At 42.7% G+C, this 15,079-nt stretch overlaps 1 protein-coding gene across 5 annotated transcripts in view; it reads right to left on the reverse strand.

Moving 5' to 3' along the window:
• Nucleotides 1-15,079, reverse strand: part of LOC137375929 (glucocorticoid receptor-like) — a 151,824-nt gene that overhangs the window by 10,524 nt on the left and 126,221 nt on the right. For 4 of the 5 annotated variants that reach the window (XM_068043652.1, XM_068043650.1, XM_068043651.1 and 1 more), the window contains 2 exons: nucleotides 10,171-10,301; nucleotides 5,830-5,987 (listed from right to left, as the gene is read on the reverse strand). In XM_068043652.1, coding sequence (XP_067899753.1) covers nucleotides 5,830-5,987; nucleotides 10,171-10,301 — 289 coding nt within the window. Of the gene's footprint in view, nucleotides 1-673; nucleotides 2,342-5,829; nucleotides 5,988-10,170; nucleotides 10,302-15,079 lie in introns of those variants that run through there. The other variant, XM_068043653.1, reaches the window with a different exon arrangement.

The following is a 15,079-nucleotide window of genomic DNA, read 5'->3' on the forward strand; positions in this document are numbered from 1 at the left end:
ATTTATACTAATCCTACATTAACCCCATATTCTCTACCACATCCCCAACATTCTCCTACCACCTTACCTACACTAGGGGCAATTTACAATGGCCAATTTACCTATCAACCTGCAAGTCTTTGGCTGTAGGAGGAAACCGGAGCACCCAGCGGAAACCAACACAGACACAGGGGAACTTGCAAACTCCGCACAGGCAGTACCCAGAACTGAACCTGGGTCGCTGGAGCTGTGAGGCTGCGGTGCTAACCACTGTGCCACCCTAAGAATTAAGAATTTTTTTGGCATTGCTCTTGGAGGTATGTAGTCTCTCATCTTTGTAAGGAAGTACCTTGCTTCCACACTCCACTTTCCTGATATAGAGGAGATCAGTATCATGCTCTGTCAGAAATTACAGGAACAGACTTTTGCACCATTACTTTCAGATTCTACGTATACACAGCTTTTTTCATACACAAGCTCTTTTTTCCATAGTGTTCTTGCCTATGGGTCAGAAGTTTGTCAGTTTGAGCCTTATTCTAGGACTTGAGCACATTATTGCAGAGGCCATTCTTCACATGCAATGTAAAGCTGAGCCTCTGTTCACTTGTTAGTCCAGGTGGACATTAAAGATTTTTTAGCACTATTGGTTTTCAATAAGCAGATTAACTAGTCATAGCCCTCATTGCTATTTTTAAGATTTTAATGCATGCATAACGATCACTGTACTTCAAAACAATTTATTGTACGTTTTTATGACAGGATAAGGAGTAGAATGAATACATTTTCTGTGTGGCTTGAAAAATGTAGTAGGAAACTTAAAATGTTAATTAAGACCATCCCACACATTGTCAGATAATCTCTCTCGTGACTTAGCAAGTAATTAGAAATGTTAATAGAATGTTATCGTTTATTGCGAGGGGAATTGAATACAAAGGTAGGGAGGTTATGCTTCAGCTATACAGGGCATTGGTGGGACCAAATCTGGAGTACTGTGTACACTATTGGTCTCCATATTTAAGGAAGGATGTAAATGCTTTGGAAGCAGTTCAGAGAAGATTTACTAGACTAATACTTGGAATGGGCGGGTTGTCTTCTGAGGAAAGGTTGGACAGGCTAGGATTGTATCCGCTGGAATTTAGAAGAGTAAGAGGCGATTTGATTGCAACATATAAGATCCTGAGGGGTCTTGACAGGGTGGATGTAGAAAGGATGTTTCCTCTTGTGGGAGAATCTAGAACGAGGGGTCACTGTTTAAAAATAAGGGGTCACCCATTTAAGACAGAGATGAGAAAAAAGATTTTCTGTCAGAGGGTCGTGAGTCTTTGGAACTCTCTTCCTCAAAAGCTGTGGAAACAGAGTATTTGAATATTTTTAAGGCAGAGGTAGATAGATTCTTGATAAGCAAGGGGGTGAAAGGTTATCGGGGTAAGCGGGAATGTGGAGTTGAGGTTACAATCAGATTAGCCATGATCTTGTTGAATGGCAGAGCAGGCTTGAGGTGCCAAGTGGCCTACTCCTGCTCCTAATTCGTATGCACTTATACAATGGGATATGTTACGACCAGGTGAGGAAGGGGTCTCAGGCTCCCCTCTCACCCCTTCACTGGTTTGACCGCAACAAGGATTATCCTTTTTTAACACAGCGATTGAACTTACCAACTCAGTGAGCGCTTGCTCCTGTTCCTCTAATATAATTACAAATGAATCAAACAGGTTTTCTTGAGTTTAAACAAGAAAGATGCAAGTTTATTACCCTTATCACTCTAAACCGGTTAAAATTACTAAAGTATGCTACACATCCACGCCCACATTTACACAAGAGCCACACACACACACAAATAGATTACAGAGGGAAAAAGAGTTGGGTGGTTGAAGTAGAGTCTGTAATAAATTGAATTTAAATACAGTTCAGTAGTCCCAGAGTTCTTAGTTGAAATTGTAGTCCTGAAGTCCTCACTCAGCCACATGCATGGCTGCATCCTAGTTGTTGGTTGTAGGGGTCTGTAGATTTGGCTTTATCAGCTGCAGCTGAGGCTTCTCTGGATCTCTTCTGGAGAGAGAGAGCTGTTCCCTTTCAGTTACTGTCTGCTTTCTGAGTCACAATGCATTGTTTTAATGAGGTTCTTCTGGAATTTTCTCAAATTCAAGGCTCTCCCCCCTCAGGCTGTCCAGACATACTTGGCGGGGGGTGGGTGGTCCTTTCAAAGTCAATGGCTCTTGATGACCACATTGAAAAGGCTATCTCAGGTAATTGAATCAGAGAGCACCCCACTGTTCTGGCGAGGCGGAGTCAATCAAGTTTGTCTCCAGTCTAATCCTTTTGTGTTTCAAATGCAAATGTCTGTGGCCATCTTGCCTGCTAGCTGTTTTTTTAAAAAAAACTTATTTTTAACGATTTCCAGCAAAAGTCTCAGGCAAAGTTCCAATCGATGAAATTAATATTTCCCATTTGGGCATGTGGGGTTTTCATAACCAATAAATGATTGGTCCGCTTTCTGGACTATGCCCATCTTGGGTTGTAACTAGCTAACAGGACAGGTGTTAAGAGTAGCCCATGATGATTTCCCTTCTGTTCATGTCACTACTGTATCAGAACATGGGTTATCTTTAAGGAAGAGATGCTTCAGGTACAGGCTGGGTACATTCCAACAAGGGCGAAAGGTAAAGGGACCAAAAACAAGGCTCCTTGGATGATGAGGGAGATAGAGATTATGATGAATGAATAGAGATTATGATGCATGTCAGGTGAATTCTTTAAGTGAGAACCAATCCATATACAATAAATTGAAAGGGGAAATGAAGAGGAAAAGAAGACTGGCAAAGAGAGAATATGAGAATAGAATGGCAGTCAATATAAAAGGGAATCCAAAAATCTTCAACCGGCAGCAGTAATATTAAGCAGGTAGTAAGAGATGGAGTGGGGCCTGTTAGGGACAAAGAGAGTAATACATGCTTAGAGGCACAGGGCAAGGCTAATATACTTAAAAAGTACTTTGTATCAGTGTTCATTAAGGGAGTGGAATCTGACAAAATATCGGTAGAAGCAGAGAGAGTAGAGGCAGGCAATGGATAAAGGTAATAACTGAGAAGGGGGGATACTCAAAAGGCTGGCTATGCTTAGGTAAAAAAAGTGGCGCTAGAGTTAGCAGAAGGGCTTGCCATAATCTTTCAATCTTCCCTGGATATGGGGGAGGTGCTAGAGGATTGGAGAGTGGCAAATGTGACACCCTTATACAAAAAAGGGTGTAAGGGCAGTCCTAGCAAGTACAGGCTTAACAACTGCAAGATGAGCAATGTTTTAGAAACAAGAATCAAGGAAAAGAAAAATCAATAGACACTTGGAGAGGTCCGAGTTAATTGAGGATAGACAGCACGGATTTGAAAAGCAGATCATGTTTGACTAATCTATTTGAATTTTTTGATGAAGTAACAGAGAAGGTTGATGAAGGAATGGATGTTGTTTATATGGATTTTAAGGAAGTGTTTGATAAAGTACCACATAAAAGGCTGGTTAACAAAATTGAGGCTCATGGAATAGGAGGGTCAATTTCCAATCGCAAAATAAATTGGCTTAAGGACAGAAAACAATGAGTTGTAGTAAATGCTTTTCAGACTGGAGGATGGTTGGCAATAGTGTTCCATAAGGATCAGTGCTGGGACCACTGCTTTTTTTTTCTATAAACAAATGATTTGTATCTTGGAATACAGAGTAGAATCGCAAAATTTGCTGATAACACCAAACTTGGAGGTATGACAAACAGTGAGGATGATATGAACTGCCTGCAACAGGACATAGAAAGACTAGCAGAAAGGGCAGACAGGTGGCAGAGATGGAATTTAATATTGACAAGTGTGAGGTGATGCATTTTGGCAGATGGAATGGGCAATATATACTGAATGGCACAGTTCTAAAGAGTGTGCAGGAACAGAGGGATCTGTGGGGTGGGGGGGGGGGCGGTGCACATGCATCAATCTTTGAAGATGGCAGGATATTACAAGACAGTGGTTAGTAAAGTATATGGGATCTTGGGCTTCATAAATAGAGGCATTGAGTACAATAACAGGGAAGTTATGCTGAACCTTTATAAAGCTCTGGTTAGGCCCCAACTGGAGTATTGCATCCAGTTCGGTTACCACACTTTAGGAAGATGTGAGAGATTTTAGTTAGGGTTATGTTGGAAAAGCTAAGGTTGTTCTCATTAGAGCACTGGAGACTGAGGGGAGATTTAACAGAGATGTACAAGATTTTGACAGGCTAAGTTAGACAAGGAAAAACTGTTCCCATTAACTAATGGTACAAGGACTAGGGGACACAGATTGAAGGCTTTGGGCAAGAGATGCAGGGCGAATGTGAGGAAGAACTTTTTTACACAGTGGGTGGTAATGACCTGGAACTCACTGCCCACAAGGGTGGTGGAAGAGGAGACAATCAATGACTTCAAAAGGAAATTGGATGGCCATCTGAAGGAAAAACTTGCAAGGCTGCAGGGATCGAGCAGGGGAGTGGGTCTGACTGGATAGCTCCAAGATGGGTCTGAATGGAATCCTTCTGTGCTGTAAATGACTATGGGCGGAATTTTATCCTGGATCTTGACGTCTGGAAAAACCGATGTCAAGATCCCTGCTTCGCCTCTTTTCCGGAAGGCCCACTGAATTTAGTGCACTTAATTGGACAGTGGCGGGCCTTCCACAGGATCAAGGACCCTGTCGCCGGAAGTCCCACCCTTGCAGAGCTGCTGGCCAATCAGAGGCCAGCAGATGTGGCACCACCGCAGAGGCAGTGGCTGCTGCTGTAGGTGCACCTACTGGAGGCTGAGGAGCATCGCTAGAACCATGCCTCAGGTAGGTCAGGGCGGGAGGGGTCTCGTGGGATGGGGGGGGGCGCAGGGGAGGGGGAGCGGGGGGGGGGTGGGGTGTGGGCAGCAAGGGCGTGGGGTGGGCCATAGTGGGACCCCCACTTTCTTGACGCTGGGTCCCTCATTCAGGGCTTTAAACAAGAGCCGTCCCCCCACCTTCCCCTGGACCTGGGAAACAACCTGCATGGTTTTTTGTGCCATGCCTCCCAAGCGGCAACAGGGCTGCCTTCTGCATGACTAATTGTGACTGCGGCAGGAAGAAGCCCTTAATTGGGAGTTAATTGCCCAATTAAGGGCTTCAATTGGCAGCGGGGCAGGAAGGCCGGTCACAAGCCTTCCCACCCCAGCCTAAATTTTGGTGGAGGTGGCATGGTGGCAAAAGCCCCCCCTCCCACCATGCCACCAGATTTTATTCCTTCCCTGCCTCCAAACCTGTTGCGGGGGACAGCATAAAGTTCCCCCATATCTCTATGACTCTTGATCTGGAGCATATAGTGTGGGGAAATTCCATTTAACGACGGGCTCATCAATACAGGAACTTTATTTAAAAGCCATGCATAATGATAGGCTAGTATACCACAACAGAGCAGAGGAATATGACTAATGCGCATGATAAGACGCTAATTACAGCTAGAAAGAGAGGGAAAGTCAACCATATTTTATTTTTTCACCTCTTTGAGGCTGATAACTGATTTGCACCTACAGGCTCTTGCAAGCTTGCTGCTTGTTTGGTACTTGAATGGGCAAGGGCCTCATTACTAGAAGATAAGAATGAAATTAAGGACTTCAGAGAAATAGCAGCTACTTTATATGTAAATTAAGCATCAACTACAGCCCTCTCCAAAGTATCAGTCCATTAATTTATCATGACAATAATTTTAATTTGAACAAGTTGGACATTTCTGTAATGACATATAACTAAATCCAACTAGTATGTTTCCGAGTACCCATGATACATTTACTGCAGGACTGAAATTCCCTGGAGTTTTACTCACATCATGCATTGAATCCAGAAGTTTGGTCAGCTGATAAAAACGTTGCCAGTTTTGACTTGAGCTTCCCTCTTTCTTCACTATGGCTTTCCCTAGCTCCTTAATGTATGAGGTTCGAATCTCATCGAACATAGCCTGGCTCTTCAAACCATCTACTGGTACTGCAACAAACAGAGCAAAAAACAGTTAGGTGAATTTATGCACTGATGGTTGATATAACCTTTAACATGTTAATTTGTAAGTGACAGAAGACAACGATTTTCTTCATTTCTACATTTAACAATGACTTTGCAAAAAAAGTATCTTTTCAAGAATTTGCCCTTCACTGAAAAAAACCTCTCTTCATTTAAAGAAAGAACTTGCATATATACATCGTCATCAGTACATACCAGTGCCTCACTGCTAATAAATTACTTTTGAAATGTAGTCACAGAATCACAGAATAATATCGTGCAGAAGAGGCCCTTCGGCCCATCGGGTCTGCACCGATGCATTAAAGACACCTGACCTGTCTACATAATCCCATTTGCCAGCACTTGGCTCATAGCCTTGAATGTTATGACGTGCCAAGTGCTCATCCAGGTACTTTTTAAAGGATGTGAGGCAACCCGCCTCAACCACCCTCCCAGGCAGTGCATTCCAGACCGTCACCACCCTCTGGGTAAAAAAGTACTTCCTCAAATCCCCCTTAAAACTCCTGCCCCTCACCTTAAACTTGTGTCCCCTCGTAACTGACCCTTCAACTAAGGGGAACAGCTGCTCCCTGTCCATGCCCCTCATAATCTTGTACACCTCTATCAGGTCACCCCTCAGTCTTCTCTACTCCAGTGAAAACAACCCAAGCCTATCCAGCCTCTCTTCACAGCTTAAATGTTCCATCCCAGGCAACATCCTGGTGAATCGCCTCTGCACCCCCTCCAGTGCAATCACATCCTTCCTATAATGTGGACACCAGAATTGCACACAGTACTCCAGCCGTGGCCTTACCAAAGTTCTATACAACTCCAACATGACCTCCCTGCTTTTGTAATCTATGCCTCGATTGATAAAAGCAAGTGTCCCATATGCCTTTTTCACCACCCTATTAACCTGCCCTTCTACCTTCAGAGACCTATGGACAAACACGCCAAGGGCCCTTTGTTCCTTGGAACTTCCCAGTGTCAGGTCATTCATTGAATACTTCCGTGTCACATTACTCCTTCCAAAGTGGATCACCTCACACTTTTCAGGGTTAAATTCCATCTGCCACTTTTCTGCCCATTTGACCATCCCGTTTATATCTTCCTGTAACCCAACCTCACTGTTAACCACTCGGCCAATCTTTGTGTCATCCGCGAACTTACTGATCCTACCCCCCACATAGTCATCTATGTCGTTTATATAAATGACAAACAATGGGGGACCCAGCACAGATCCCTGTGGTACGCCACTGGACACTGGCTTCCAGTCACGAAATCAGCCGTCTGTCATCACTCTCTGTCTCCTACAGGTAAGCCAATTTTGAATCCACCTTATCAAGTTACCCTGTATCCCATGTGCATTTGCTTTCTTGATAAGTCTCCCCTGTGGGACCTTGTCAAAGGCTTTGGTGAAATCCATGTAAACTACATCAACTGCACTACCCTCATCTACACACCTGGTCACATGCTCAAAAGATTCAATCAAATTTGTTAGGCATGACCTCCCTCTGACAAAGCCATGCTGACTATTCCTAATCAAATTTTGCCTCTCCAAGTGGAGATAGATTCTCTCCTTCAGAATTTTCTCCAATAGTTTCCCTACCACTGACATGAGACTCACTGGTCTGTAGTTCCCTGGCTTATCTCTATGACCTTTCTTAAATAGTGGGACCACATTAGCTGTTCTCCAGTCCTCTGGCATCTCCCCCGTGGCCAGAGAGGAATTAAAAATTTGGGTCAGAGCCCCTGCAATCTCCACCCTCGCCTCCCACAGCATCCTGGGACACAAATTGTCCAGACCTGGAAATTTATCCACTTTTAAGCCTGCTAAAACTTCCAATACCTTGTCACTCCCTATGACAATTTGCTCAAGAACCTCACAGTCTCTCTCTCTCAGTTCCATATCTACATCCTCATTCTCTTGGGTGAAGACAGACGTGAAGTATTCGTTCAACACCTCACCAATGTCCTCTGGCTCCACCCACAGATTTCCCGCTTGGTCCCTAATGGGTCCTACTCTTTCCCTGGTTATCCTCTTCCCATTGATATACTTATAGAATATCTTGGGATTTTCCCTACTTTTACCAGCCAGAGCTTTCTCATATCCCCTCTTTGCTCTCCTAATTGCTTTCTTAAGCTCCATCCTACACTTTCTGTACTCCACTAATGCTTCCGTTGATTTGCTCTCCTTGTATTTGCTAAAAGCCTCTCTTTTCCTTCTCATCGTACCCTGAATGTTTCTGGTCATCCATGGTTCTCTGGGCTTGTTGCTCCTTCCCATTACTCTAGAGGGAACATGTTGGGCCTGCACCCTTCCCATTTCCTTTTTGAATGCCCCCCGTTGCTCTTCTGTAGATTTCCCGACAAGTAACTCTTTCCAGTCTACCTTGGCCAGATCCTGCCTTATTTTACTAAAATTCGCTCTCCCCCAATCCAAAACCTTTTTTTGCAACTTGTCTATTTCTTTCTCCATAACAAGCTTAAATTGTACCATGTTGTGGTCGCTATCACCAAAATGTTCCCCACCAACACATCAACCACCTGTCCGGCTTCATTCCCCAGAATTAGGTCCAGCACTGCACCTTTCCTTGTTGGATCCTCTACATATTGAGCTAAAATGATCTCCTGTATACATTTTAAGAACTCCACTCCATCTAAACCCTTAACTCGATGACTATCCCAATTAATGTTGGGAAAGTTGGAATCACCTAATATAATTACCCTATTATTATTTTTACACACCTCTGTGAATTGCGCACATATTTGCTCCTCAATTTCCCGCTGACTATCTGGGGGTCTATAATAAACACCTAGCAATGTGGCTGTCCCTTTTTTATTCCTAAACTCTACCCATAAAGCTTCATTTGATGCCTCCTCCGAGATATCATTTCTCCTTATTGCAGTAACTGACTCCTTAACTAATATTTCAATGCCCCCTCCTCTTTTACCCCCTCCTCTGTCTCGCCTGAAGATTCTATATCCCGGGATATTGAACTGCCAATCCTGCCCCTCCCTCAACCATGTCTCCGTGATGGCTACTATATCACAATTCCACGCGTCAATCCTTGCCCTTAACTCATCCGTTTTACCTGTAATACTCCTGGCATTAGAGGCCATCCATCCTGGTCTTACTCCCTTGAAACTTACTTCCGCTGTATTCCCTCTACTTGTTTGCTTTCCTGTGTTTAGCTGTGTCCCTATTCTGCTAGGAGTTTGCGTCCCCTCCCCCTGCCAAATTAGTTTAAACTCCTCCCAACAGCACTAGCAAACCTGCCAGCAAGGATGTTAGTTCCCCTCTGGTTCAGATGTAGACCGTCCCGCTTATACAGGTCCCACCTTCCCCAGAAACAGTCCCAGTGGTCCAGGAATCTAAAACCCTCCCTCCTGCACCAACTCTTAAGCCACGCCTTCATCTGTGTTATTCATTGTTGTGTGGGCAACGTGGCCAAAAATTTGCACACAGCAAGGTCCTACAAACAGTAATGAGATGAATGAATGGCTGATCTGTTTTTGGTGATGTTGGTTGAGGGATTTAGAGGAGCAAAAAAGTTATCCTCAACAGGCAGATGGCGTTTTGGTTTCTTGCCACATCCAAAAGATGACACCTTTGATATCGCAAGCATTCTCTCAGTAATGTACTGCAGTCCTAGAATGGGGCTTGAATCCATGACCTGCTGACTCAGAGGCCAAATTGCTATATAAATGGATTTAATACATACAGCTATTCAGCTATTTTCACATTTTGAATGCTTTTATAATTAGTCAGGATTAAAAATTTGATAATTGACCAACAGTTTGTGCTTGCACTGAAATATTATTGATCTTGCTATAATTCAGTGCTCAAACATGTTTGAGTGTGAGTGGCCTTTCAGGACCTTCTAATTTTTTTCCCCCCCAGCCTGTGGGGAAGTGTCCAGCTACTGTTTGGTGTCTTTCTACAACGATCTGGTTGAAAGTCATCCAGTGAGAATTCAGATATAATCACAGATCTTATTATTCCTTGGTACAGTGTACTGGGGCACTGAGATGCTATGCCACATTGTTACAATGGTTGTTGATAGGTTTTTATAGCTTTGTGCATTCAATGCACTGTGACAAACCCCTACAAATTAGTATAAAACAATTACATGTGTCCAGTCCATTTACAATTCCCCAGAACACCTACTTGTACCAAGCAGCAACAAGGCCTTCATGCATAGATATTCTTCATAGGCAACCTTAAGGTTTCTGAAATCCATCGCAATGTTGCTCATCCCTTTGCACAAGTTGTACATCGATGACTGCTGCATCCGTTCCCTTCAATCATAATCAAAAGGAAACAATGTCAACAAATTTAATGCTTGTGGGAGCTGCATTCCTTTACAGTTACTGTTGGAAAAATTGTAAGTTAAGTAGTCAAGAAAGTGGAAATATCTAAGGACTGTTTGAATTCAAAATACTCTTGTTACAGAAAAGTATCCTTTATTAAGAAGTCTAATAAATTTCAGGTGAGTTTACGTCATGGCCCTTTGCAATCAGAATGCTGTGGGACATACATGGATACTTCCATCACCAGAACAGCTTAGCAAGAAGGGGAACCCTACCTGAGCTTCTCCAGGCTGCTGGGAACATTTCTGGTGAGTTAATCAATTCCCTCTATAAAAAGAGGGAAGTACGTTCTCTTTAAATTCTGAACACCAAATTTTGGTGTTATAGTTCTTTGTAACTATAGAAATTTCTAACGCATAGGGTATAAAACACCGTAGAGAAAAATGTGAAACACAAAACAAAAAAAAGAACCAAAGTTGGAACAGCAATGATAAAATATCAGACAAAAAAAAAATACACAGATACTTCAAACTGTAAACAAAAAGTTTAAGGCAGGCAGATAATAGTGAATCTTATTCTTCTGGGCAGTGTCTTCCACATCATGCCAGCCTAATGCTTTTGCTGAATAAAACTCACTTTCCATCATAAAGTACATAATTGAGGAACAGCAATTCTACCGAATATGTGTCAAACCCGGGAGAGAAAAAAGGTCAAATTTTGGAACCCACATGCCCTTAAATAGGAGGAAGACTCAACTTCTAATAGGCAGGACCTGTTGAATGCTTAATCCTGAAGTCCTCAATGGCCTGTAATTTCAACAGACAGTTTTTGAAGTGGGACAAAAGGATTAACCTTCTTTCATATGCCCAGAACTAATATTTGCAATCTTTTGAGTCCACCAGCATCTTTATTTAACATTGTTCCAATAAGCATCAAGAAAACTACCACAAATCCAGCAGATTTGCGATTGCCACTGTTTGAATGGGGAGGGCGGAGTCTGCATAATCAACTATTCAAGATTCTGTCAACAGCACAGAAGTCCAGGGAATTCCCAAGAATTGCAGTGTTACTCATTCACAACATAATTTCCTGGAACATTTGTGACTGTAGTAACAGGGTTCGTCATAGACTCTTAACCCGTTAAGCACTAATTCAGGTTGAATCGGTCATCCATTATGCATATCTAGTATATGCATGTACTGTAAGTACAAAATATGTAAGTGTAATGAAGAAATTTTTTGTCACAGATTATTTAAATGTAATAAAGGTAGTTTATATTCATTATCTAACTACAAAGATCACCAAGTACATTTTTATTCAATGATGTCTCAATTGCACGATTAGACAAATCCATTAAGTTCCAAAATAACCTCAAACTACCAAGTACACTTCAATAATTTGCATAGAGGTGGTTTGAACATTTAGGCTTATGAGGATTGGGTGGTGTGGTCCTATTATATTTCAGACTTGGTGTCAAATTAAGCCCTTATTGATGTGATAAAGCCTCCTCTTCTTGCAGAGTTGTGTGAAATAGGTCTGTGCAATTATTCCCTTAAGCCCCTGGCATGCCCAGAGAATGCCAGTCTCCAGGGCCTAAGATTAAGTTTTCAGCTCATTATTTTAAAGTATTGAGAAAACCATAATATTACACAAATAAAGTTGACTGTATATCAAAATAAAACATAAGAATATACCAGGCTGTAGGAGCGAAAGAGGAGCGGTTTTCAGAAGATTTTCAATTAACTGCTACATTTTTTCTAGAATTAGGTAGGTCTTTCCTTTAGATTTAACCACAGTAGTTTAACTGCACAGTGAAGCCTTTGCCTTTCAGGGGTATGTACTGATTTATCGTATAAAATACTTGGAATATTTCCCACCATTTGTAGATTTGCCCATTAAAAGCTCAGCCCAGTTCGCTTCAGTCCATTTATTTCTAATCCCATCAAAGTTTGTCGTATTTAAATTTAAAGCTTTGATTTGTGACTTGCCCATCTCCCACTTAATCCTCTGAAATTTAATCAAATCCTGGGGCTGGATATTACAGCCCCCCCAACGTTGGGGGGTTGCGGAGGGCCACCGGAAAATGTTTCTGGCAGAGGCCCGCCATGGGCCTCGACGCCATGAAGGCCTGGCCCAATATTGCTGGCGGCAGCGAGGCCTCATGGCGACCCCCTGCCGCTCAGTGACGGGAGCAGGATCTGCATATTTTTTTAAATGCAAATAAATGAATTAATTATTTACCCACTCCCGCTGTCCATCCCGCTCTGATATTGGTGCCAGTGGCCAGCACTCCTGTGCCTTCAGATACCCGTCCAGGAATCCGAGGCGGGACACTGGTGGGGAGGGGAGAGAAGGTAAGTTTTTCAATGCGGGAGTGGGTAGGGAGCAGCGTCAGAGTGATTTGATTGGTGTACGGGATGTTGGGAAGGGGTAATGATTAAAGTTTGTGAATTTTGGTGGGGGTGGGTGGGGGAGGAGGGGGGAGTTCAGGTGCACCAGGTTTTGGGGGTGGGGGGGGGGGGTGGTGAAAGAGGACAGGTACTTAATTCTATGGTTATTGGGGGAGGTGAGAGACGGTCAGGATCAAGTTATTTAATTCTTTAAAAACACTGTCCTTTTAAATTTTAAATTGCAATGTAGGGCTCAAAGCCCTTTAAAAAATGGCGTCGGCGACGGATGCCATTACCGGGGACGGACCGCCCACCCCCTCCATGTCATCGGGGAGGGGACGCTACGTTTAATATCCGCCATTGTTCATGTCCGCTACCACTTTCGATGGCGGAAATGTAAAATCCAGCTTCTGGTTACTATTTGCAAGATGCTCCCTTACTGTCTTAATTCACACCAAGTCCCGTTCATCAATCACCCCTATGCTTGCTGACCTACATTGGCTCCCAGTCAAGCAATGTCTTTGTTTTTAAATCCCTCCATGGCCTTGCCCCTCCCTATCTCCTCCTCCTGTCCTACAATCCTCTGAGAAACGCTATCTGCGCTCCTCTAATTCTGGTTCCTTGAGCATCCCGGATTTTAATTACTCCGCCACTGGTGGCCACGCCTTCACTTGCCTAGGCTCTAAGCTCTGGAATGCCCTCCCAACACCTCTCCACCTCTTTACCTTGCTTTTCTTCTTTAAGGCACTCCTTAAAATCTACCTCTTTGTCCAAGCTTTCAGTCATCTGACCTAAAAAGTTTCCTTGCGTGGCTCGGAGTAATATTTTGTTTTATAATCCTCCACTGAAGTGCCTTGGGAAGTTTTATTACTTTAAAGGTGCTATTTATTTAGAGATACAGCACTGAAACAGGCCCTTCGGCCCACCAAGTCTGTGCTAACCACCCATTTAAACTAACCCTACAGTAATCCCATATTGCCTATCACCTCCCTACACTAGGGGCAATTTACAACAGCCAATTTATCTATCACCTGCAAGTCTTTTGGATGTGGGAGGAAACCGGAGCACCCGGCGAAAACCCACACAGACACAGGGAGAACTTGCAAACTCCGCACAGGCAGTACCCAGAATCGAACCCGGGTCCCTGGAGCTGTGAGGCTGTGGTGCTAACCACTGCGCCACCCATATATAAATATAAATTGCTGTTGTCAGATTATAAACTAGCTCTGGTTTACATAAAATCAGAAAAGTATGTGCCAAACTAATTGATGAAACCAGAGCTGCTTCACATCATAACCATGTCAATGTGACTACTTAGGTACCAGCAGGACTGAACAGACAGGTTTAAAAAAATGTGAGCAGTGACCACAACTTTCATCTAATTGCAGTTGCTTTTGAAAGCACAGAAATACATCTAAGCTACAATAAGGAAATAGGCTTTTCAGTCCAACAAGTCCAATTGGGCATTTACCCACCATACACCCATATCCTTTCAACACCTTTTCCTCCGTCCACCTAGCCAATCTAATATGTTGATGTAGTTTCTGCTTCAACCATGAATCCTGGAAGTGAATTCCACAGCCTCACTATTCTCAGTGTAAAGAAGAACTTGCTGCTCTCTGTTCGAAATAGAATCATAGAGTAGCACAGAATCTCATTTAACCTTGAGGCCGCTATTCTTAACTCACAACTAAAGAAAAAAAAGTATGACTGAAAACAGTCTGCTTCTATCCATTCTGTTCTTTCCTTTCAATATTTTAGAACACTTCTATCATATTGCCTCATAACCTGCATTGTTCTAACAAAAAATCTATTCAATTTTCTAAGTTTTCACTAGTATTGTAAAATGAAGAGTGTTATGCAGCTCCAGAAATTACAAATAAGAACTAAGATGGTTGAATATTAAGGTGCATTGGGCCTCATATAACACAGAAAGATGGTCAATGAAAAGTACTTAATTTTGTATCCCAAGGAAAACTGAAAATGATTAGTCTTCGTATCCTTGGGCACCATTAAATCAAAAAAGTATAAATTGCACCTTCTGGCGTTAATTTAATGCCATCCCCAGGTGGGCATACAACTTATTGATATGATTTATAATATGGTTTAATGTGACTCATCCTATATTAAAAATATAGATGCATTCCTTGAGACTCAGAATTCCTTTTTTTGCCATTTGAAACAAAAAAAGCACAACTCTTTTGGTATAAAAAGAACACTATATCAACACTGGAAGGTACTGAAAGCTACTCACTGCTGTCACTTCAAAGGACACAACTCAGCCACCTGGCCCTATGACACAGCAACAATAAATGTTATTCTTCTCCTTCAAAAAGTCATTGCTATAAGTCACCCTTTTGTCGTTCCTTACATTCA

This window comes from Heterodontus francisci, chromosome 12 (genome assembly GCF_036365525.1).
Source record: "Heterodontus francisci isolate sHetFra1 chromosome 12, sHetFra1.hap1, whole genome shotgun sequence".
NCBI lineage: Eukaryota > Metazoa > Chordata > Chondrichthyes > Heterodontiformes > Heterodontidae > Heterodontus > Heterodontus francisci.